The 24,793-nt window shown below is 32.3% G+C and overlaps 1 protein-coding gene across 1 annotated transcript; it reads left to right on the forward strand.

Moving 5' to 3' along the window:
• Positions 1–16,885: 16,885 nt before the first annotated feature.
• Positions 16,886–21,630, forward strand: LOC105781003 (neutral/alkaline invertase 3, chloroplastic). Its single transcript, XM_012605565.2, has 6 exons — positions 16,886–17,672; positions 18,645–18,810; positions 18,906–19,117; positions 20,066–20,559; positions 20,642–20,690; positions 21,144–21,630. Exons 1-6 carry the CDS (start codon positions 16,962–16,964, stop codon positions 21,456–21,458), a joined length of 1,947 nt encoding a protein of 648 aa, XP_012461019.1. The 5' UTR covers positions 16,886–16,961; the 3' UTR covers positions 21,459–21,630.
• The last annotated feature ends 3,163 nt before the right edge of the window (positions 21,631–24,793 follow it).

The raw sequence follows: 24,793 nt of genomic DNA on the forward strand, positions 1-24,793 counted from the left end.
CCCACCCTTTTCAATAAAAAAAATTAAGGTTACATATATAATTAAGTTACTGAAAACAAGAAAAGAAAAGAAGGATGGTATGCATGTATGTATAGAAAGTAGGCACCTGTCGGTTCTCTCCCTAAGCCTAAGAAGAAACCTCTCATTATCCTCTTCAACAACCCTTAGCACACTTTCCATGAGATTCTTCTTGTCTTGCACGTCAAGGTTATCGATATCAACTTGTTCATATCCAACTTTCCCTTCTTCCAAAACATGCTTCAGCATCCCTTTCCTGAGACGATCATATGTAGGCAGCCTTTCAATGGCCGCCCATTTCAGCTCTTCCTCATCTTCTTCCCTGCCACTTTTTTGGAACACATCGGTTTGGCTATTCCATGCCTCCCTTATACTAGCTGAAGCCCAGCCTCGTTGGCTTCCCGACGGGGCCAAACTCATCCTCCGGCTCATTGACCTCTTGCTCATTGACCGGTTGCTCATCGACCTCGCAAGGTCATCTCCAGCCAGTGCGGATGCCATTCCCAATGCTAGCCTCTTTTTACTGCAACACTATCAAAACAACAAGCATATGAAAGACAGAAGGGAGGGTAGCTTAGGTTTGGAGTGAATGATGATGGAATGTGAGTGGGTGTGGATGTGGGCATGGTTTATGTAGGTGAAGATGGTTTACAAAGAGAGTGTTGTAGTGACAGAAAAGGGTATTCCAGAGTTTGAAGAAAGTTGAAACAAGTTCATCAAATTATCCTCACTTTTGTCAACTTCCAACTTTTAAAATATGAAAATCTATATATATATAATACATAGGACGTTTCTTTAAAGGAATCTTCGACGGCTCATAAGAAGACAATAGCATTATTCAGTATTGATAAAAAAAAAAAAAAACAAAACCTAATATGTGTGATTACCATATTAAATACAATGTGTGGTATTATAAAATTATATATAGAGAAATATATTCAAGAAAATAACTTTTCTAAACATTCCATATTCGGACTTTCTCATATCCTTTTTCAACTTAAAAATAAGATGATAATTTTCAGCGCACTCAAATTCACGACCTCCTATATTAATAACAATATTCATACTAATCAAATTAAGACTCAATCGACCGGGCTTTAGTTACTTTTGTAATTTAAGTCAAAATTTTATGACTTAAACACTAACATAATATCCGTATCTAAATAACTTAAAATGTTATGTTTATGATTATTTTAATAAATTTAATAAATTATTTATTAATATAAAATTAATTTTATATATCTCAAGAAGATTCTAATCTACAGCTGGTGTCCTCACCAATCATTCCAAACAATATTCCACATTTTGGCTACCATTAAACAGCAATTACATTCTCTAAATATTTATTGGGCTGATTTAGAAGTTAATTCAAGATGGATTCTTTTCTAATTTGCAAATGTTTTGATTTAATTGTTTCTGGTTCTTACTGTTATACACACTTCGCTAAAATATTAAAGGTGTGTAAAATATTGATTAAATCGATTAAACCGAATTAATAACATCAAATAAATAAAAAATTGATTAATTATATTGATTTAAATGATTAATTTAGTTTGATTTCGATTTTGATAACCTAAACTGAAATAACTGAATTAGTTACTTTTTTAAACATTCAAGAATAGTTTTGTGGAATAATCCAACTCAATATAAATGTAGCCCAAGTACCTAACTCAAAAATAAAAATAAACTAAAAGCCCTACCCAAATATAAAAAATAAAACCCAAGTCCAATTTAATAATTAATTTAATTATAATTTTAATGTATGTGTTGTTGTAAGTCCATAAATAGATGTTCATAACTCTTTAAATCTAACCTATTTTGTAGCCTTTTATTATCTTGTAACCCTAAATCATTTATAGGGTACCTTAATGTTGGTCCTTAATTTTTGTAACTTATGGTACCAAGCCCTATAAATAGATGACATGTACAAGCTTATTGTATCCATGTGAAAGTTGAATCTTTCTTTCTCTCTTAATCTTTGTATTCTTCTTTTAATTTTATTATACTTGTCAACACAAACATGCTCGAAGAAAAAAGATCTTATGTATTGAAGATTAGACTTAACCTCCATGATTTTACATTTAAACACATAATCGACAATTTGCAGGAAGTTTTATTTATTATTATTTTTTAAATCTTGATTAACTATGATGGTTTTGTTTAATTTGGTCTATTTTTATATATTAAGGAGTCAAAATAATGTGCCAAATTTTATAGACTGCTTGCAGTTGCATGCTATTGAAACTTTCACAAAAGATAATAAATTGAGGTAAATTTACTTATCATATCACGAGCCTATATGTTAACTAAATTTTTGTTCATAAAAATATGTTTTTCTTCTTAATATATGTTATTTAACAATTGCTTGATGATTATGTCTAAATGATGATAAATTAATTTTAATTTTATAAATTGATAGATTTGTAAATCACAATTCATAATATTATCGACCACCTTTATTAATCAAGGCTTAATGTTCATCATAATATGTGAGCTTGCATCGATTTATAATCATCATTAGACTAGTTGTTTTATATGTTTATTTGATGGTTTCTGTAACACCCCTAACCCGTAACCGTCGCCGGATTTGAGTTACGAGGTATTAACGAACCAAAAATTAAATTCGAATAATCGTAGATATCTGCATGTTCAACCTACTAAAACAACCTAATCTTAAATAAAAATATAATATCAATTTATTACGAGTCATTTCATATCATGTATCGAACATATTTGTAAACATATAATTAATAATTAAAATTTATCCAAGATATTTCAAACACCACTATCGGTCATATCACATTTCGCTTATTCGACTAATAAATCTATTATAAACAACAAAGACCAATTATGTATATAAAACTCACATTTAAAATTTACTTATTTTACATGTAATCATTATATTTTAATATATGTACCTATACCAACCTTATAAATACAAACATTTATAACCATTGGGCGAACATTCCATAAGCATTTATATAATTTCATAGAATATTCGCATATTATTATTCAATTACACAAAACTATTAATCAAATCGTATATAAATATTTGTTCATCAAACAAATAAAATTACTATTCATATGGTCAATTTTTCAAACTTTAGTGAATATAATTTTATTTTTAACTAATGTCAAATTCAACAATATTCAACATTTTCATACCAAACATACCAACACGAATCCTATATATATATATATATACATATATATATATTAGTATTATTTATTCCCCAATTAATCAAAGGTCATTTAATAAGGCCAATTCCATAAACAAGATTCATTATGCAAATAACCAATTTCAACTATCCTATAATTACAGTAACTCAATATACAACTTTCACATAGTAAATGATAATCCAAATTCAATCTCAATTACTAAATATAAAGACATTAGATTAGCATCTCAACCATTTGCGAAACATAACCATATCATCAACCATAATATTTAATCAAAACATGAAACCATTCATAAGAAAATTAACAAGCCATTTTCGTATGGCTTATTATATATACACACTTCATTCAAAATATATATATTCAAAAGGTAGTATAGCCTATACATGCCATAGATTTTATATTTAACTTTTATAAATACCGATGAACGGACGATAGTGTGATTGACTTCACTGACGATCTCCGAGCCCGTAACTAGCTTTCAAAATCTATAAAATCGAAGGAACACACATACACCATAAGCTATCATAGCTTAGTAAGTCATAATCAAATAGACAATTCAATAATGTTAATAATTCAATAACAAAACTGAATAATGCAATCATATTCATATATATATATATATATACTTTTGATCTTGCAAAATTTAATTATCTAATATGTAACTAAGAATCAATTTCAACTTGGCCGGATCTACATGTAATTAAAGACGTATTTTTTTTTTCAAATCATATACCCACTCTTAACCAAATGTGCTCATTCATATATATAAATGCATATAATTCACAATTATAATATCACAATATAGGCCTTCATATACTAATATACTTTCATTTACCTCATATACCATTTTTTTTATTTCACAATCGAAGAAACCAACTTACCTTGATATCATACATTATTCAACCATTTCATACTTGATCTATCATGTACTAAATAATTGTTCGAGACCATAATAAAGTTGCACTTTTTTTGTGCTCTTTCTCATCTAACCAAATTGCTCTCGGTATCGCACACTTAGTGCCCGTTATTCAACATCTCCATTTTAATTTCGCACACTTAGTGCCCTTTATTCAACCTCGTCATTTTAGTTTCGCACACTTAGTGCTGTTCATATAACGATAGCTATCCCATACTCGCACACTTAGTGCTAAATATTGATAAATCACATTCACGTCTATTTCTACTTTCCGACTAAAATACATTCAGCTATATATATATTTTTGCATACTTTCATTTCAGCATATATAATTAATATTTATTCAGAAATTATAACACCTATTTGATTATAAACTTACCTCGGATAGCGATAAACCGGAACGGATCGACTAATCGACGACTTTACTTTTCCCCCGATCCAAGTCTGATTTCTTTAATTCTTGATCTAAACACATTCAAATTTAACTCATTCAAACATAATTTCATTTAATTTCATCCAAAAACACATAAATGGGTGATTTACCAATTTGCCCCAAATATTTAACATTTTTACAATTCAGTCCAAATTGCACAAAACACAAAATATTTCAAATTAATTACAATGTAGTTTGGCCGAATATTCCCTAGTCTCATATAGGTCCTTGCATGTCATTTATTTCACATTTTAGTCCCTCAATTTAATATTTCTTAGAATTTAACTCAAAATAATCAAATTCATCAAAAATTCAAAAACAAACATTATAATTTATCCCATATATTTTATTTTCTACTATCAACCAACAAAAATCACAAAATATCATCGATGGTACATTACAAAATCATCATAAATTCCAAAAATTAAGGCATGGGTTTTGAAGAACACGAAGCAACGATCTCAAAAACGTAAAAATTATCAAAAACCGATTAAAAAAAATTACCTCAATCAAGCTCAACCTAGGCCGAATATAACAAAGCTTCAACTCTTTCTTTTTCTTTCAACATTCGGTGATGGGTGGATGAACAATCCACTAACATTTTCATTTGTTTTATTATAATATATACATTATAATTCATTTACCAATTAACCTTTAATAATAATAATTTCTAACTTAAATGCTAAAGTCATTCTTGTCAAATACCTCCCACTAGCTTTAATAATAGTCTATTTGCCACATAAAGCCTTTAAATTAAAAGAACAACTATTATTCGGCCCTATTGAATTTAACCCTTAAATTTTCATTTTACGCGATTAAATCTTTTCATTTAATCGGACACTTAAACGATAAAATTAAAACACCAAAATTTCACGCAAGCAAATTCACACATGATAGACACAGAAAATAATATTAAAATATTTTTCTAATTCGGATTTGTGGTCCCGAAACCATTGTCTGATTAGGGTTTAGACCGGGCTGTTACTGTTTCAATTTGAACTTTGATATTGTTTTCGAAATTCTAGACATCATATATTTTTGGACTTTGATATTGTTTAAAATTATCTTAATAAAAAATGATTAAAGTTATTACATATATTAATAAAATAAAATTTTTTTCACACCGAACAATCAAAGAATATTTCACATCAAACATGTTTGTTTTAAGTCCTTTCAGTGACAAATGTTGAGGAATGTTTTAATTGATTTTGGACTAATTCTATTGTAGAATTTCAAATTTAATTACAACCAAATTTTTAATTCTTGAATGATCTTGGTTGACAACATTCACTATTGTAGAGTTGTTGAGTGTATTTTATACATTTTATATTATTCTATTTAGCAATTGGTGAGCAATTAAAAGTGGAAAGGTTTTAGTGAACATGAAATGTATTATTTTAAAGTAAATTTCATTCATATCTACAATAGTTTATGAAATTTTGCTAACACTAGAATTATATTAGGTTTAATATTTTAAATGTCAGTTTTATCCATACATTTGATTTACAATAAACTCCATGCATGACTTGACTATTTCTTTCTAGTTAATTGATGATGCAAAACTCTTGTGAAAATGATTTTAAAAGTATTTTGAATTGATCTCGCGCCCTCTTATGACTAAACAACATAACGAGTTATTCATTCCACTGGTTCTGTTCCATTCCCCGAAGTAAATGTCAGTACATAACAATTATGAAAATGGAACATATTGCCATTATTGACAAAAAGATAAAAAGAATATGAATGATTTAAAATGTACTAAATGCTCATTCTTAGAACGAGAATGATTGATGATTTATACTAATTAATCATCCCTTGAAGCGAGATGATATCTATATAATCTTATTGGTATGAAATATGATATATGCTTACATTATTATCTAAATTATTTTTGCACATTCCTTGAAGTGAATGTCTACAATAAATATAATAAATTTTGTAATCACTTTTGATCATTAAAGTCAATTTGGAGATTTTGACATATTCACAAGTGAATATTGCATATAATTGTTTGCAAATTATATTTCTTTTATTGAGTTAATGACATTATGGACTTCACATTGATTTAGACATTTTAGAAGTAAATGTCATAATATTGCTTATATAAGGACACAAAATAAAAGGAATAACAATAAAATTATCAATTGTCATAATTTATATTGACATTATTAGTACAATTAAAAAGCATGTTAAAGTAAACCAAAAGTTAAGCGATACAAATACATTTACTACTTGTTGTGACAAGTTAGACCATCTGGATCATATATAATGCGAAAATTAATTGAGAATTCATATGAACATTCATTAAAGAACTAGAAGATTCTTTTATTTAAAAGAATTCCCATGTGTTGCTTGTTCTCAATGAAAATTGATTATTAGAAACTCACTAGCTAAAGTTGAGATTTAATATCTTGCATTTCTTAAATGAATGTGGGTTCATTCATCCACCGTGTGGATGATTTTGATATTATATAATTTTGGTAGATGCATCTACAAAATAATCACATATGTGATATCAACTCGCAACATGTCGTTTGCGAGATTGTTTGTTTAAATAATTAATTTCAAATTTTGCAATTAAGACAATTCATCTTGCTAATGTTGATGAGTTCATATCTCAGGCTTTTATTGATTGTTGTATATGAGTTTGTTTGTTTGTTTTTTGTTTTTTTTGTAAAGCTTGTTATTTATCGCATAATGATTTAAAGAAGTTATTTATTGAACGCGTCGATTAATAACTAAACTAGTACTTATAAGAACAAAGCTTCATATTTCAATATGGGATTATATTGATTTACGTGCTACAACACTTGTACGCATCAAGTTAATATATTATAAATAATCCCCCATTAAAATTGGCTTTTGATCAGGAGTTAAATATTTCCCAGATTTAAATTTTTGTATGTATGTATATGTTCCAACTACTTCACCACAACACACAAAGATGGATCTTCATAGGAGGTTGGGAATGTATATTGATATGAGTCTCTTTATATTAATAAATATTTTTGAGTGATTAATTGGAGGTTTAGTTACGACATAAGTTTTCAATTATTATGTGATAGTTTTCCCAACATTAGGGAGAGAATAAAAAGTTGGATGAATAAAATACTTGAAATGAATTATCAGTATCTAATATCCTCGTACAAAGCAATGTGAACTAGAAGTTCAACAAATAATTCATTTTACTAACCTAATTAGAATAACCAAATGTTATATACTAGTTAATGTTTTAATTTGAATTGAAGTCCCAATAGGACAATTTATTAAAGTAAATGAAAGTGATGCATGGTTGAAGCAAAGATTGATTGGTTTCAAAGATAAAAATCCTCGTAAAAAGAAATGAGAAAATATTCAAGATAGTCATATAGTGGATGCAGGTGGTTCCTGAAGAGACTCATGGCATAACTAACTATAAAACCCAAGAAGAGATTCAAGTACTTGAAGGTGAAAATAAAGAGATCTCGATAAGTTATGTCAATACAAGAAAATATGGAACCAAAAAAAAAGGAAAAGTTGTTGACAACATTTTTGCTTATAATGTTGCCATTGGAATAACAAAAGAAATGAGGATCCTAAGCCCAAATCTGTTGAGGAACATAGAAATAGAAAAGATTGGTCAAAATGGAAAGATACAATTTAAGCAAAATTGAATTCACTTTCCAAACATGTAAATCCGGTAGGATATAAATGGGTATTTGTGCAAAAACAATTGAGAAAAATGAAGTCGTAAGATATAAAACACGACTAGTAGCACAATAATTTTCGCAAAGGCCCGAGATTGATTACGAAAAGACATATTTTCCTATGGTGGATGTAATCACGTTTAAATATATTATTAGTTTAGTAATACGTGAAAAAATTGACATGCGTCTAATGAATGTTATTACAGCCTATTTATATGATACACTTGATAGTGAAATTTATATGAAAATCTTTGGAGGATTTAAAATCCTGTAATGATGTAGAGTTTCTTGGGAAAATTGTTCAATCAGGGTAAAGAAAAGTTTATATGGATTAAAACAATCTGGACATATGTAGTACAATCGTCTTAGTGAATATTTGTTAAAAGAAGGTTATAAAAACGATCCAATTTATCCATGTGTCTTTATAAAAAAGGTTTGGATCAGATTTTGTAATAATTTCTGTTTGTTCAAAATGCAGTAAATTGTTTAAAGAAATAATTTGAGATGAAAGATCTTGGAAAAACAAAGTTTTATCTTGGCCTGCAGTTCGAGTATTTAAATGATGGAATTCATGTTCATCAGTCAACTTATACGGAAAAGATCTTAAAGAAATTTTACATGGATAAAGCACATCCATAGAGTACCTCGGTGGTTGTACGATCATTAGATTTGAATAAAGATCAATTTCATCTTTGCGAGACTGATGAAGAATTTCTTGGTCTTGAAGTGCCATATCTAAGTGTTATAAGGGTATTGATGTATCTTGCAAACAACACAGGACCTGATAGTTTTCGCTGTAAACTTGTTAGCAAGATTTAGTTCTTCTCCAATACGTAGACATTAGAATGAAATTAAACATGTATTTAGATATCTCAGAGTGACTATTGATATGGGGTTATTTTATTCAAATGATTCAAAATCTCTATTAGTCGACTATGCTAATGTTGGATATTTATCGGATCCACATAAAGGTCGATCTTAAATGGGATATTTATTTACATGTGGAGGTACTGCCATATCATGGCGTTCAACAAAGCAGACATTAGTTACTGCCTCTTAAATCATGCAAAAATAATTGCAATGCATGAAGCAAGCCGAGAGTGTATTCGGCTAAAGTTATTGACCCAACATATCCATAAGATATGTAATTTGTCTTTACAAGAAAAGATGTTGACTATCTTATACAAAGATAATGCAGCATATATAGCTTAATTGAAGAGTGATTACATCAAAGGTGATAGATCAAAACATGTTTCACCAAAATTATTCTCCACTCAAGATTTTGAGAAAAAATGTGATATAGAAGTTCAACAAATTCATTCTAGTGATAATTTAGCATATCTTTTTATCAAAGCATTGTCAACTTCAACGTTTGAAAGACTATTACACAAGATTGGAATGCGTCGACTCAAAGATGTAACATGATATTGCCATTAAGGGGAGTCTAAAACACACTATACTCTTTTCCTTTAACCAATGTATTGTCCCATTGAGTTTTCCTGGTAAAGGTTTTTAACAAGGTAGCTTTTAATAATAGATTATGTACTATTTTCTTTTATTATGTTTTTATCCCATAAGATTTTTCCTAATAATTTTTTTTTGTTTACGAGACATTTTTATTGATGAACATCTAAGGGTGAGTGTTGTAAACCCATTGATAAATGAATGCCCATAACCCCTAAATTTATTATCTTGTAACCCCAAAATAATTTATATGGTACCTTAATGTTGGTCCTTAATGCTTTCTAAGTTATGGTACTTGAAGCTTTATAAATAGAGGGCATGTAAAACCTTATTGTATCCAAGTAAAAGTTGAATCATCCTTTCATTTCTTTATGTTTCTTTTTCTCTTAATCGTTGTATTCTTATTCAAGTTTTATTATATATACATAAATAATTTAATCTTAAAAAATCATAAAAGTAAAACCCTAAATCGGGGTTTTATTTCTCCCAAATCCATCTCCCAAAAGCTAAAGCCATTTCCATTTGCACCAACCCCTCCTCAAGACCTCGATAGTCACCCACTATCGGAGGACACATGACCACACCTGTCCAACGTCCACCAAGCTATCCATGCCCCACTGTCATTTGTATGCCACCATCATCATCTTTCTCTTTTGTCATTCTACCCGACAACCTCGACTAGATGTGTAACAGCCCCTTTTTAGTGAAATTGAAACAGTGGTTTTGAGACCGCAAATTCGAGTTTGGAAGAAAAAATTATTTTAATATTATTTCATGGTTTGCATTATGATTGAAATATCGTATGAAAATTTCGTAGAGAAATTTTATCTGTTACATGTCTATTTAGATGGAAAGGACCAAATTGCATAAAATGCAAAAGTTGAGTTCTAGTAGCTATAGGTATCAAATAGCTATGGAATTCAAAATTTGAGGTCCTTATATGGCAAATAGACCAATTAGTGGAGTTAGTAGATAAGTATGATTAGTCATCAATGGAAAATTTAATGAAGAAAAGGATGAAATTGAAAGTAAAAGATAAAAGATGATAAATAATAAAATAAAGTAAAATATCATCATGTTATCATCTTTCCTAAAAAAAAACATGGAAACCCTAGCCATGGAAATTGAGTTTTTAGCAAGCTTATTTGGCTTAATTGGGTAAGTATTCTTGTCTTGTTTTTAGTAATTTTTATATTTCCGAGATTGTAATAACTTAATCTAGCAAATTGAGGATTAATTTGCAAAGTTATCAAAGTACTAAGGTTTTTTTCTTGAATGAATATAGTAGAATTATGAAGTTTTATGGTAGAAAATGAAAGGTTGTAGATAGGTAAACAACTTTTGTAAAGTGAATTTTGATGAAATTGTGATTTAGGGACTAAATTAAAAAGATGTAAAATTCATGAAAAAATTCTGAATTCTATGAAATACATGGGCTGCTAATGATATATGCAAAAATTGACTAGGCTTGGAATCAGGATTAAATTGCATAAATTTCATTTTTCGAGCCTAGGGACGAAATTGTAATTAATTAAAAGTATATGAGAAAAATGGTAATTTTTCCTAAGATGTGAATTGGTTGTGTGTCCCTTACATCTTTAAAATTTTCAAAATAGAATGCTCAAAATATTCACACGGCCTGGCACACGAGCGTGTGACTTGGCTGTGTGACCCCTGCACCTTATTAATACAAGTTAGTATCACATGGCCTAGCACACGGGCATGTGGCTTGCTGTGTGACCCAAGTCAGTGAGGACCCTAATTTGGACATGGGTTGGGACACGGTCGTGTGCCCTTATTTCAAGTTTCCACACGGCCTGAGACACGGGCGTGTCTCTTGACCGTGTGAGACACACGACTTGGCCACATGGGCGTGTGTCCCTTGCACCCTTGAAAATTTTGATATTTTGCGAAAAATTCTCTGAGTACCTGGATTAGTCCCGACTTATTTCTAATGTAAATTTTGGGCATCGAGGGCTCATATAAGAGACAATATGATTGATTTATGATATGAAATATTTGTATTTGATCTATAAATTTAGATAATACTCTGTAACCCTGTTCCAGCGATGGATATGGGTCAGGGGTGTTACAAGATGACCCAACGACTAATGCACCTTCAAGTTCAATGCTCTTAACGATAGGTGACTTGAAAACAACACAACTTCAGGTTTAACTCTCTTTTGATATGTTTGGTCATTTTTTATCTGTTTTGGACTATTTGTATTAATTAAACCAGGTAAAAAAAAGAAAGAAAAAATCAAAAAAATTGAACTGATCAAATTCAGTTCAGTTTTTTCGGTTATACTCTTAATTTCAGTTTGATTAGTATAAAAATTTCGGTTTGTTCGATTATTTTCATAAAAAAACCCAACCTTGCTTTGCCAATCACAATTTTGTCTACGAATGACACCTTACCAACTTTGGTCCTTACAAGCACATGCATGGTTGACATGAGGAGTAACTCTAACCTACATCTCCAAAGATAGGTGTTGAGCCTCCTTGTTACATGAAACTTTATCATGTCCACACCAGTCTAATCACAGTTGTTTTGCCGAATCATTAGTCTCATTACCGCCTAAATGAAAACATCCCAAGAATCCCCACTACTACTACTAATCCCACCACACAAACTTTTTAGATCGACCAAGCTAACAACCCTCAGCTAGCTATACACCCTTACAACTCTTACAATGACGCGTATGAAAATTGGTATTGCCAACATCTTGAGTACCACAATTCGTTCCCCTCACCACCAAATATATGACTAGTACCAACCTCTAATAAACAAGTTGGCTAGAACCCCAACTACTCTAACAGTTCATAGAGCTACAAGAACAAATGAGAGATCTGAAAGGCCAAATAATACAACAACATTTGAGGCAAGAACAACAATGCCAACAATATCAAGAGCATTTTAATTAGAATATTGAAATGATAAAGAGAATCGAAAGCAGGCCAACCCCCTCTCAATTTTAACGGTAGCAAGATGAGACTGGCTATTCACTTTAGTGTGCAAGGCCAAGACTAAAACAAACACCCAAGATACTAGTGATAGTCATGAAACTAACTAAAAATACAACAAAGGCAAGTGCACCTATCGATAAATAGTATAGTTATGGTGAGTAGAGATGTCTTATCCACGAGGACTAAAAGTATTAGTAATTATCGTTTTCTAATTATTTAGCAGAAAAATTGGTGTGATGGGTTTTAAACTAAAATTTCTAAATTAATTTAACTAAGAACTCAATAGAGAATAAAATAGGAAAATAATTGAATAATAACTAATGAAAGAGACAATACCCAGGAAAGAATCCACCTTCATCTATTATTATGAATCTGAATTAAACGATTTATTCACTTGGTATCTTGATTCGTACAAATCCCTAAATTATGTTAATATCTTTTTCGAGAGTAAGAACAACTGACTCTAGGTTGATTAATTGAAATTTCTTTCTAATTAAAAACCCTATTATCGCATTAACTCGATCTATGGATTCCCTTATTAAATTTGACTCTAATCCTGTAGATTTATGTCGTCCTATTTCTAGGATTGCATGCAGCTCCACTCAATTATGCTAGATCTACTCTTAAACATGGACTTTTCCTCCTCTGATTTAAGCACAATAAACATGAATTAATATCCCAGAAATATTAAAATAAGAAATAAGCACACATAACTGAGAACAAGAATAAAGTATTTATCGCGTAAAATAGAAATTAAATAATAGAATTCATCATAGGATCTTCCCTAGGTATTTAGGGAATTAGTTTATAATTCTAAATAAAAACATTTCAAAGTCAGAAAAACCACAAGAAACAAAAAAACTCATAAAAACTTCAAAAGATATTAAAAGGAGGTATTCGATCTTGATGGAAATCTGCTTCAGAGTTGGCTCTAATAGTGTTCTTCGAGTTATTTTCTTCAATATTCTCTAATGGCTCACATATTTCTTTTTATATTTGATATTTATAGACTTTAGAATGCTTAGAAAGCCTAAAAATTACGTTTTCCCGTGTGTTTTGGGAAGCAAGTTGCAAAATCGACACGGTTTGGCATATGGTCGTGTGTCTAGCCCGTGTGGTTCACACGGCCGTGTCCCCGGCCCATGTCCCGTGTGGGAAGGCCCAACCCGTGTGGCTTCTAAAATCTGCTCTTTTGCCGATTTTCGCTCCTTTAGCTCCCAAATGCTCACCTAAGTATAGGAACATGAATTCAAAGGATTGGGAGTATCAAATTCACCAATTTGCATAAATAATCATCCAAAAATGCATTAAGAACTGTAGGAACTAAGAAAACAGAATAAGAGAATTTGACAAAAACTTAAGCTTTAACCTTGGACGTCTTGCTGAACAAGCAAGAAAAAATCAGCAAGAGCTTTGTGAACAAAATACTTAAGTAAAGACCAAGAGAAGAAGAATTTTCTAAAAGATTTTCATTACATTTCAATGAAAGCACAATGGCATTACATATATCAAACAATCAACTTGTCAAAAGGAGAAATGTTACCTAAACACATACCTAACTCCGCTAAGTAGCCTAGTAACTTGATAAACATTACTTGTACACTTGGTAAAACTAATTTATCAATCTATCCGCACCTAATTACATCAAGCATATCAACACCTTAGTTCAAATCTAACTAAGTAACAAAACATTAACTTGAAAATAACAGAACAGCAGCATAAGCTTCAGCTGCAACTTGCATGCCTCGGACAGCTTTGGTCTGCATGGAAGTCATCTTCAAAAAGAACGGGATTAAAATATGTTAGTTTTATCATTTATCAACTAGCCACACCTAATCTTTCCACAATAGTAACCTCAAGTCTGGCATAAAGAAATGGATGCACTGAGGTGAGATATCTAAGCTTTAAGCTTTGATGTTGAGGACATGGATGGGGTACACTGCTCCAACAATCCTCTTGCTCCTAACATAACATTCGTGGATTTACTAGAGAACTTGGAAATCCCCAGGGAAACTACTTATGAGGTGGGATAAAGGCCAGCTGAACACTTGATGTAGTAAACTGATTACATGAATGTTTTGGGACCTTCTTATGCCCATAAGTGCAAGGCCTTTGCCACTACTTTGAGAAGAAATGTGAAAAATGGTACTTGCCTCTCTTTGAAGGTTCCATTCTTAGCTTTAAGCAGCAGGGTCACCAATTTTTAGGTCACATTTGCGTATACAGAATGATTTTGAAAACACCCAATAATCTTTTAGATGTCAAGCAGAAACTTGGTGAGCCCTTGCGTGATTATATCAAACACTTCAATACTGCAACCATGAGCACCAAGGATTTGACAGATCAGTGGATTGTGGGCGCTGTTATAGTAGGAGTAAGTCACAAGCATTTAAAATATGTGCTCACAAAGAACAAGCTTCAGCATCTAGCTAGTTTGTAAGATAAGGTTCAGAAATATGTTGAAAAAGAAGATATGAACTTATCCAACATAGAGCTTCATTTTGGGTATTCCAGTTCATACCGCCAGAGATTAGATCACCCTTCTCGCGAATGACCTTCCAATAGGGATCAACATAGGACACACCCCAGCTTGTGAGTAAACTTAAGGGGAAACACCATTCTCGCTCTCCTAATTCACCAATGAATGTTTCATCTCGTTTTGAGTCATATGATGAACGAAGATGACAAGGGTCGTATAACACGCTTGCTAGATATACTTCATTGAATTCGTCACACACGCATTTTAAGTCAATTCCAAGATCAAGGTATTCTAGAAACACCACTACCAATAAAGCCCAACCAATTTTGAGGTTGATGAATGAATAGATGTTATTTTTATGACGATGTAGAACAAAAAACCGAAGATCATATCCCATTGAAAGATATTATAAAAGAAGCTGTCAAGCAAGGTCAACTTAAACAGTTTGTGGGTCAAGACCCTGCCACAAAGGAGGCAAACCTAGGTCAAGCTTTGGTAGACACGGTAGAGACAAGGGCAAACAACAGGTAAGAAGAGTGATACACATGAATGTGGGGACAAATAAAGAATAGGCCACTTCCAACACTCATTTGAGGAGTATTGTTGAAACTAGTTCCCATGCAAAGGTGGCCATGCAAGAGGAAAGTGCAGCAGGCAGTCGAGCCATGATGTGCAGCAGCTAAAGCTAGAAGTTGCTGGTTTACTTGCTACATTTAGTTGTCATCTAATCCTTTTGTAATCTAGTTCATTTTGAACTTAGTAGGTAAACATTTTGATGTATTTTGATGATTGATTGACTGAAAGTCAGCAACGTAACTTAAGCTAGTAAAATTAACAAATTCCAATGTATTAAGTGGTGTTAGGTAGGTGATTAGGTAGTATTTTCTGATTTGTAAGATCAACTCATGTTTGATATATGTAATGGCAACTTTCCAATGCTTTAGTTAATGAAGAATTCATCTTGAATCTCATTCAATTTTTCTTTCTGTTTTCCACTTGCAAATTTATTTCTTTCTGCTTTGTTTCCTCCGCAAGTCTCGAGGCTTGCTGTACAAGCAAGACCAAATTAACTTGCTGCTGCCTTTTTACACCAACAAGTATCGTGTCGATAAGCTCAATCATGAAATGACCTCCCCAGACGGATAAATGGCAGGTTAACTTTACTAAGGTGGATGAATGTACAAATATACAAAAAAAAAAAGGAAAAAGAGAAGATCTAAGAATAGATTATTATTTGAATTTGTACGTCCTACGTACATACACAAAATAGATTATTTATTTATAAATATTTCTATAAAAATAAGTATCTTAATATTAACCTTTGAAAGTGATTGTGAGGATACAATTATTTTCTTTTAAATTTTGTTCTAAAAAGGAAAAACTATATTAACTTCTCTCGGATTTTTCTTCTCTTCCAAACGTTCATTTGTAAGGCAGACCTAATAAGGTTAGCTTTCTTCATTTAATTTCTTTGGTTTATAATTCTATCTGGGTTTTGTTGTTTGCATGCAGAGATTTCCATTTTCTTGTGATTGTTTTGAATGCATTGAAGAGACGCGTCTTTTTTGCATGTAGGTATTGATAATTTTATTGGAATTTTGGTCGTGGGTTTTCGTAAATTTATGTGTCCTTTTGCTTTAAGTTTCTTTTTGATCTGTGGTTTAATGTGCTGTTTCTATGGCTTTGGTTAATTTTCTTCTTCTTCCTATTTATTTATTTATGTTAATTCAAGGTGTAGGTATCTTGGATTTGAGTGAAGCTTCTGTATTTGTTTGATTGATTGCAAGGAATTTAATTTTAATAAAGTGGCTTAATTTGATGAGCATCATGTCAATGGCAACTTCTGAGGGTGTTCTGCAAGTTTTATCTGGGGCTGCCCCTCGGCTTTTAAGTAGTGATCTGGGTTCTAGCAATTCGGATTTAGCATTGTATTCTAAATGCCACTTTAAATCTGTGAAGAACAAAGGCTCAAGGTATTTCAAATCTCTCAAGTGTTCGAGTATGATTAGATGCCATATCGGAAGTTATAACTATAGGCGATTAGTTGGTGGTTTCGATCGGAATGCAGCAATTAACAGATTGAGGCTTCTTGGCTGCAAATGCCAGCAGGCTGACCATGGGAGTGGAGTAGGTATGGATGAAGGAAATGGGGCTCGGTTTGTGGATAATGCGAATGAATCGAATCTTAGTGGTTCAATGAACTCGCAAAAAAAGTTGGAGTTTGAGGATTCTGAGCGGTTGAAGAGGGAAAAAGAAATGTTGGCATCAGCTGGAACAGGCACAACTACCTTTTACAAGTCTGGGATAGATTCCATTGAGGATGAAGCATGGTCGCTATTACGAGATTCTATGGTTTACTATTGTGGCAGCCCTATTGGAACAATCGCTGCCAATGATCCCACTGATTCCGGTGTGTTGAATTATGATCAAGTCTTTATTCGTGATTTTATACCTTCTGGTATTGCACTTCTATTAAAAGGAGAGTATGACATTGTTAAGAACTTCATACTCCATACGCTTCAGTTACAGGTAAATTCACTTGCAATAGTATGATCACATAGACAATTTCTGATGGTATTTTTTGTTTTCGTAGATCTCTCAATGTTTTAATTATTTTTTCCCTCACTTGTATCCTATACAAATAAGACTATGCATCTTAGCTGCGTATATATGGGAGCAAAATGACATTTGTGCTAGCAAGTTATAGTCCTAGGTCAGCCAACACCTGATATTATGGCCGCTGTTTTTCACATGTTCATTTTTTTCTCTTTAAGTTGATTATTTGGAAAAGTTCTGTTATTTTGTTGACATTGAACTTATATCTAGAGGCATTTTTACTATGCTATTTAGGTTAAAGAACAAAACAGTAATTTCGAGCTACTCCGCCAGTGCAAAAACTGGGTTTTTAAAAAAAAAAAATTCATGATGAATAATTCATCAATAATTTCACTTTCCTTAATAGTGACACAGTCATTGCTGGTAAACATCCTCAAGAGGTTTACATCTGAATGCTTTGTCACCCTGCTGATTACCTTTATAGTAGACAACAGATACATTCTAGAAATAATTAAAGTGAGTATGACCGTGGATTTAAATATGTCAACAACTATGATTGTGGAATCTTTTAACAGATAGCATATTCAATAGATTTAAAGGACTCTTCCCAAATGATCGTGCTTTGGAATTTGGATATGGTCTTACATATAGTATGGAAAATATTATCTATGTAGCTCAATGAACTGTTCTTTGTAATGATAACTAATTTAAATTGTTGGTTTCCCATGTCCACCTGCAACTACTCTTCTATGTCTATAACATCAAATTGATAAGTGGGATTAGATTTCCTTTTCATTTGTGCACGTGCTTTTCTGGTAATGCATCTGGATCTATGGAATTGGGAAAAATTGCATATAAAATGGTTTAAACTGTATGTCCTACAGTTATATAAGCTTCCTGCTTTTTCTTTTGCTATTTGATATTATATGCTTACTCATATTTCAGAGTTGGGAAAAAACAATGGACTGTCATAGCCCTGGCCAGGGATTGATGCCTGCAAGTTTTAAAGTGCGTTCAGCTCCTCTTGATGGTGATGATTCGGCAACCGTGGAGGTATTGGATCCTGACTTTGGAGAGGCAGCTATTGGTCGTGTTGCTCCTGTTGACTCTGGTACAAAATTTTAGTCTGAAAGAGGGTTTCTATTTTCTATTTATGCATTGGGATGGTTTTGGAATTCTTTTGTAACTACCATTTTCATTTTCCAGGATTGTGGTGGATTATATTACTACGGGCATATGGAAAATGCTCTGGAGATCTTTCGCTTCAGGATAGAATTGATGTTCAAACTGGAATCAGGATGATTCTGCGACTATGTCTTGCTGATGGTTTTGATATGTTCCCTACGTTATTGGTTACAGATGGTTCTTGTATGATAGATCGACGCATGGGAATTCATGGACACCCCCTGGAAATTCAGGTAAATGACAATATCTGATTGCAAAGATCAATAACAGAAGCTTTATTTGGTTGTTGCTTTTGCTAGTTGTATTTTTCTTCCTAAAAAAGATTAAGGGTATGATAAAAATGAAAAATACATAAGTATAAATTTGGCTCTTGAAGTATGCAGCCTAAGTCACTTAGACAATATATATATATCTGTCAATTTGACCGTCATTCCATCATTTTTGTCAAAATTGTATGAATTTAGTAGAAATTGGTCACTTGAAAGTTGCAAGCATGTGAATAACAATTTCATTAGTTTAGGCCATTTTGCCTGAAATTAACCAGAATCAGGCAAAATATTTATCAAAAATTGACAAAAGTCTAACAGCTTCATCAACTAAAGCTAAATTGACTGAAAATAATAGCATGGGGACTAAATTGACCAGAACTAATAGTATGAGCCAAATTGACCCAAGTAAAAGAATAAGGACCAAAATGATGTAATTTGCATAGTTTGAGGGGCAATTTATAGTTATGCCAAAGAAAATTTGTAGTTAATTAGTTTTCACCTCACTCTCAAACGTATAGAGAGGAAAATCTATGAAGTAAGTAAATGACTTGAATCGTGATCTTTTCCACCTATTTCGTAATTTATGGAACTTGCATATATGGATAGGGAAATGAGGTAAAAAGATAGGAAACAGAAATTGATGGTCTGTTTTGCAGTGAACAATCTCATCAACCCTGTCAAATTTGATGGCATTCTCATTCTGTTATTTTGAGAAACATGTCCTTCAAAATTTGTTTGAAGAATTACCACATACATGGCTTTTCTTTGATTGATGCAACAAGGGGGTTGAGTTTATTGATATAGTTTGTTACATGTTTCATGCATAAGGAATTTAAGTCTAGTGGCCATGTTTATTTGCAAAAAGTCGGAAGCTGACCTTGTGAATTTTTTTTTTTTTTTGCATTCGTTTAGTCACTTTTCTTTTCAGCATTATTAAGTGCACGAGAAATGCTTACGCCAGAGGATGGATCAGATGATCTTACTCGAGCACTGAATAATCGTCTGATTGCTTTGTCATTTCATATCAGAGAATATTATTGGATTGATTTGGTAAAAGTTAATGAGATTTACCGTTACAAGACTGAAGAGTATTCGTTTGATGCTGTTAATAAGTTCAATATTTATCCGGATCAAATTTCTCCTTGGTTGGTAGAGTGGATGCCTCATAAAGGAGGTTACCTGATTGGCAACTTACAACCAGCTCACATGGACTTCAGATTCTTTTCTCTAGGAAATTTTTGGGCTATTGTCAGTGGTCTTGCAACAACTAACCAGTCACATGCTATATTAGATCTTATTGAAGCTAAATGGGCAGATTTGGTGGCTGAAATGCCATTTAAGATCTGTTATCCTGCTCTTGAAGGTCGGGAGTGGCAAATCATTACAGGCTGTGATCCCAAGAACACGTAATATATCTAACCTTAAATATAATAAGTTTCCTTATTTTTTGTTTGATATTAGTATCTTAATTATTTGTTTTTAATGTAGGCCTTGGTCCTATCACAATGCTGGTTCTTGGCCGACTTTACTATGGCAGGTTAGCATGGTGGCATCCTTTAATTTATCTAAATTGCATTGTTAATAGCTGGATCTTAGGTTTGCCTTTGGAATCTCTAGATTTTGAGGATGTTTGCTCTAGATTTTGCTCTTAATGATTGAAAGGGCCTGCTAATCTGGGTTGCTTACACTTACCTAAGTAATTTTTTATGAATATCTGAGGACCGGGGGGTGGGGGTGATGCTGATGACAGTTGCATTATTTAACCGTACATATCCATACATGAAAATTGTAGATGGAGGAAGTTCGCATATCCATAAATATATCCATATTTTTAGATTTTAGATGAATATCCAAAATATTGTAGATGTGGTGGACATTTGCATTCCTTAACCATGCATATCTTATAATTTGCTTATCGAAGAAGTTGCTTTCGAGCATAAGCTTCGCAATCAAAGTATGAAATGCTTAAATATGAATCCCTATCGAGCAGCTCACAGTCGCATGCATAAAGATGAATAGACCAGAAATTGCGGCAAAAGCTGTTGCGGTTGCCGAGAAACGTATTTCAAGTGACAAATGGCCTGAATACTATGATACTAAAAAAGCAAGGTTCATCGGAAAACAAGCACGCCTGTTTCAGACCTGGTCTATTGCGGGATTTCTGGTGGCAAAACTTCTGCTTGCAGACCCAAATGCAGCTAAAATGTTGACAACCGAAGAGGATTCTGAACTTGTCAATGCCTTCTCTAGCTTGGTCTGTGGTAACCCAAGAAGAAAACGTGGTCCCAAGACATACATAGTATGAGTTCCGAGTATTTGTGTTCATACCTGATTTATGTTACATTTATCGTCTCTAATGGCCATAATTCATAATTGGCTGTTCAAAGATCCTTATATTTTTATTTATTTGATTAGGTAAAGCCTAATTGATACAATAACCCCATACATGTATCATAATATTTATATGTAAAGACTGTTTCTCTGACTTAGGACACTAGGTAGTATTCAAATATTGTATTGTCAATACTCCTATCGACTATCGGAACGCTTCGTTTGTCCTACTGTTATGTATATAGTGAATCTATCAAGGATTTAATTGTAAATCATAGAATATTTGCATCTATATACAGCATCGTAACAATGGTGTTCATGTTTTCTGTTATATTTTGATCGGTGTCTTTTGATTATTTTTGTGCATCCTTTTTCGAGATTTTATGTTGCAAATTTGCAAATTTTGTGGTTTATTTGAACAACAAATTCAGTAAGGAGAACTTGAAAGAAGTTTAGTGCTTGAATACATATAAACTTTTACCGTTGGTGAGAGTCACTTTGTTAGTATTTGAATATTCAAAGTGAATGTCCAAGTTTTCCAATTCAGAAGTCAAGTTATGGGTTGCGATCTAATGAAAACTATCCACAGTTCGGTTGGTGCAATGACGAAGATGAGATGAAATTGGCTGTTGATTCGGAGTTGTAATTGGTGTAATTGAATTTAGGACTTGGATATTGTTTGGAGGTGTTTCCTCACCCTCAACAATTGTAACAAGTGAGAGTGGAAGGCTTGGTATTAGGGGGAGTGGAACACCCATGATCGTAAGTAGATTGATAGCCTTAGGTCTATTTTCAAGGCCTTTGCATTGTGTGCCACCAGTAGCATTTTAGCCAGCAGTATAGTGAGCAATGGCAGGAGGATAGAAACTAACCTTGTTTCAATATTGCATGTGAAAGGCATGTAATATGGGCCAAGACCGCATATGATTAATAAGATCATCCTCAGAGATGGCAGCATCTAGTACAACAAACTGATCAAACAAACGCTTTGGCAAAATCCATGAAAGTGGAAATGGAGTCATAGTATCAAGATAAAGCATAAAGAGCTTTTTTTTTTTTTTTAAGTGCGAACTTGAGCTCGAGAACCTGAAATATAAGACTAAGCAACATAGACAATGGTGGCACCAACAACTTGAGAGAGAATAGTTTCAGAAAGAAAGCTAAGGATCCAACTGAACACCATTTGATCCTTGATGTACCAAGTTATGTATTTAGGATTTGGTGTATTGTCAAGTCTTTGGTGGAGGTTTGGAGCCATCAATTTAATGAATCAATTGTCAAACGCAAAAAAAAAAAAAAAAAAAAAATGGAAGAAGAATAAGAAGAAGAAGAGTAATTTGTGTTTTCCAAAGAAGGTGATTTGAAAGAGTAGGTTTAATTGTTACTTGATTGTGCGATAAAGGGAAAGAAATAAGAGAGGAAGAAGAAAAAGATGATGACTGGCAGGTAATGAGAAGGATTGAAATATGAAATTCTTAAACCCTTGTTAGTAATTTAAACTAAATGCTTGGAATGAGTGATAGAAAAATTGGCACTTCTTTGGCACCAAATCAGAAAACAGTAAACAAATAGAATACATAGGAATTGTTTACACAGTTTGATTTCCCTACGTCTGTAGAGCCTAGCTTAGTGAGAAATATCCACTATCTTCAATAGTTACAAGAAGTGAATCTAACCTGTCACACACACTGTGGCAATTCTCCTCACTTTTGAACCTTAAAGATCAATACTCTCACCAATAAGTTTAACCCTGTGAACTCAACAAGTAAAATCACAATACAAACAATTTTACTATCAATTTGTACTCTAAAAATAGTTCCTTACTTGAACAAGATTAGTTCTTAAACTCTCGTACAATAATCATCACAAGTTTATTCGTTAAATAGATTATGTTGAGACTTGCTAACATAAAAGATCTATCACAATACCATTAAAATAGTAATAAGACAAATTGCTTACAATATAATGATAGCAAATAATACAAACGTGGACTCTTGGCAACTAATCACATAGAGTTATAATCCAAATGTCCATGTTCCAAGGGATTGACTTGAGTGAATTGATTCGATCCAATCTTCAATATGAGTTTCTCAGGTAATATGATCTTCATTATTGGGCTAGATATCTTTCAAATATTTAGCATAACCATTCAAACCTTTCAATAAATTATCAATACTCAAATATGAAAACTGTCAATAAACAGCTCTAATGCTAGGGAAGTGAGCACTTCCCTGGCACTCAATGTTCTTGTTGTTGAGCATAACTCTTAAAATTTCCTTCACGGTTATATTCTTGCGTTCTACTACCCCATTTTGTTGAAGGTTTTATAAGCTAAGAACTTGTGTTTTATCTCTTCCTCATCACAGAATTGTCTAAACTCTTCATTCTCAAACTCACACCCATGATCACTGCGTATCCTTCTTATTACTCCAATAAGTTTTCCCTGTTCATTCATAAGCCTTTGCACAATTGTTTAAACCCATCAAATGCATCAAATTTCTCTTTAAAGAACCTTACCTAAGTAAACTTGGATTAGTCATCAAAGTAAATAGGGACATATCTTTTTCCTCCAAGGCTTTCTATTTGAACAAGACTAAATAGATCAATGTGCAAGAGCTCAAGAGGAGCTTTGGCCTGTATGTGAGTCAATTTTATGTGCTTTTTCCGGTGTTGTTTGCCTTTCACACAACTGTTGCAAACTTTAGGGGTGATCCTCATAAGTTTAGGAATGCCTCGAACAACCTCGTATCTAACTAGCCTTTGCAATCCCTTAAAATGAATGTGACCAAGTTTCTCATGCCACAATTCCATGTCTATGTTGTAGTTGTCACATCCCAAAAAATTGGGGTTAGAAGAAATGGGGATAAAAAAATAATTAGATTTTAAAGTAAAAAAGAATAGGGTAAGCTAACTTAAAATGCCTTAAAAATTATTGTAGTTACAAGAATAGACCACAAGGCTTAATGATAAGGTGTTAAGCAAGCAAAGGTCCTAGGTTTAAACCTCCTAAATTACACTCATTTGCTGATTTTTTTTTTCATTTTCATGTTTGACCATAACCTTTAAAAACAATTTCTTGAAGGCATATGTGAAGAATGTGTCTCTCGATTCAAAGATAAAACCTTAGTTTTCCCTTAGGTCCCAAGTTTGAAACCCTTTGTACACCTTTAGCTAAAATATTTTTATTTTCTTACTTTACACCATAAAGAATCGAAATTTCAAACCAACCCAAATCGAAAACTTTTTTTTAATTTAGTCCTTAATTTAAATCAATTTTAATTCTAAAATTAATTCTTAATCCCATTTCAA

The sequence above is a fragment of the Gossypium raimondii genome, chromosome 4, assembly GCF_025698545.1.
Source record: "Gossypium raimondii isolate GPD5lz chromosome 4, ASM2569854v1, whole genome shotgun sequence".
Classification (NCBI taxonomy): Eukaryota; Viridiplantae; Streptophyta; class Magnoliopsida; order Malvales; family Malvaceae; genus Gossypium; species Gossypium raimondii.

Excerpts from the sequence above, each read along its gene's own strand:
- LOC105781003 (XM_012605565.2), top strand. The coding sequence starts at position 16,962 with ATGAGCATCATGTCAATGGCAACTTCTGAGGGTGTTCTGCAAGTTTTA. Across the intron at positions 18,811-18,905 it reads TGTTGCTCCTGTTGACTCTG|GATTGTGGTGGATTATATTA; the intron begins GTACAAAATTTT and ends TTCATTTTCCAG. Across the intron at positions 20,560-20,641 it reads GGCTGTGATCCCAAGAACAC|GCCTTGGTCCTATCACAATG; the intron begins GTAATATATCTA and ends TTTTTAATGTAG.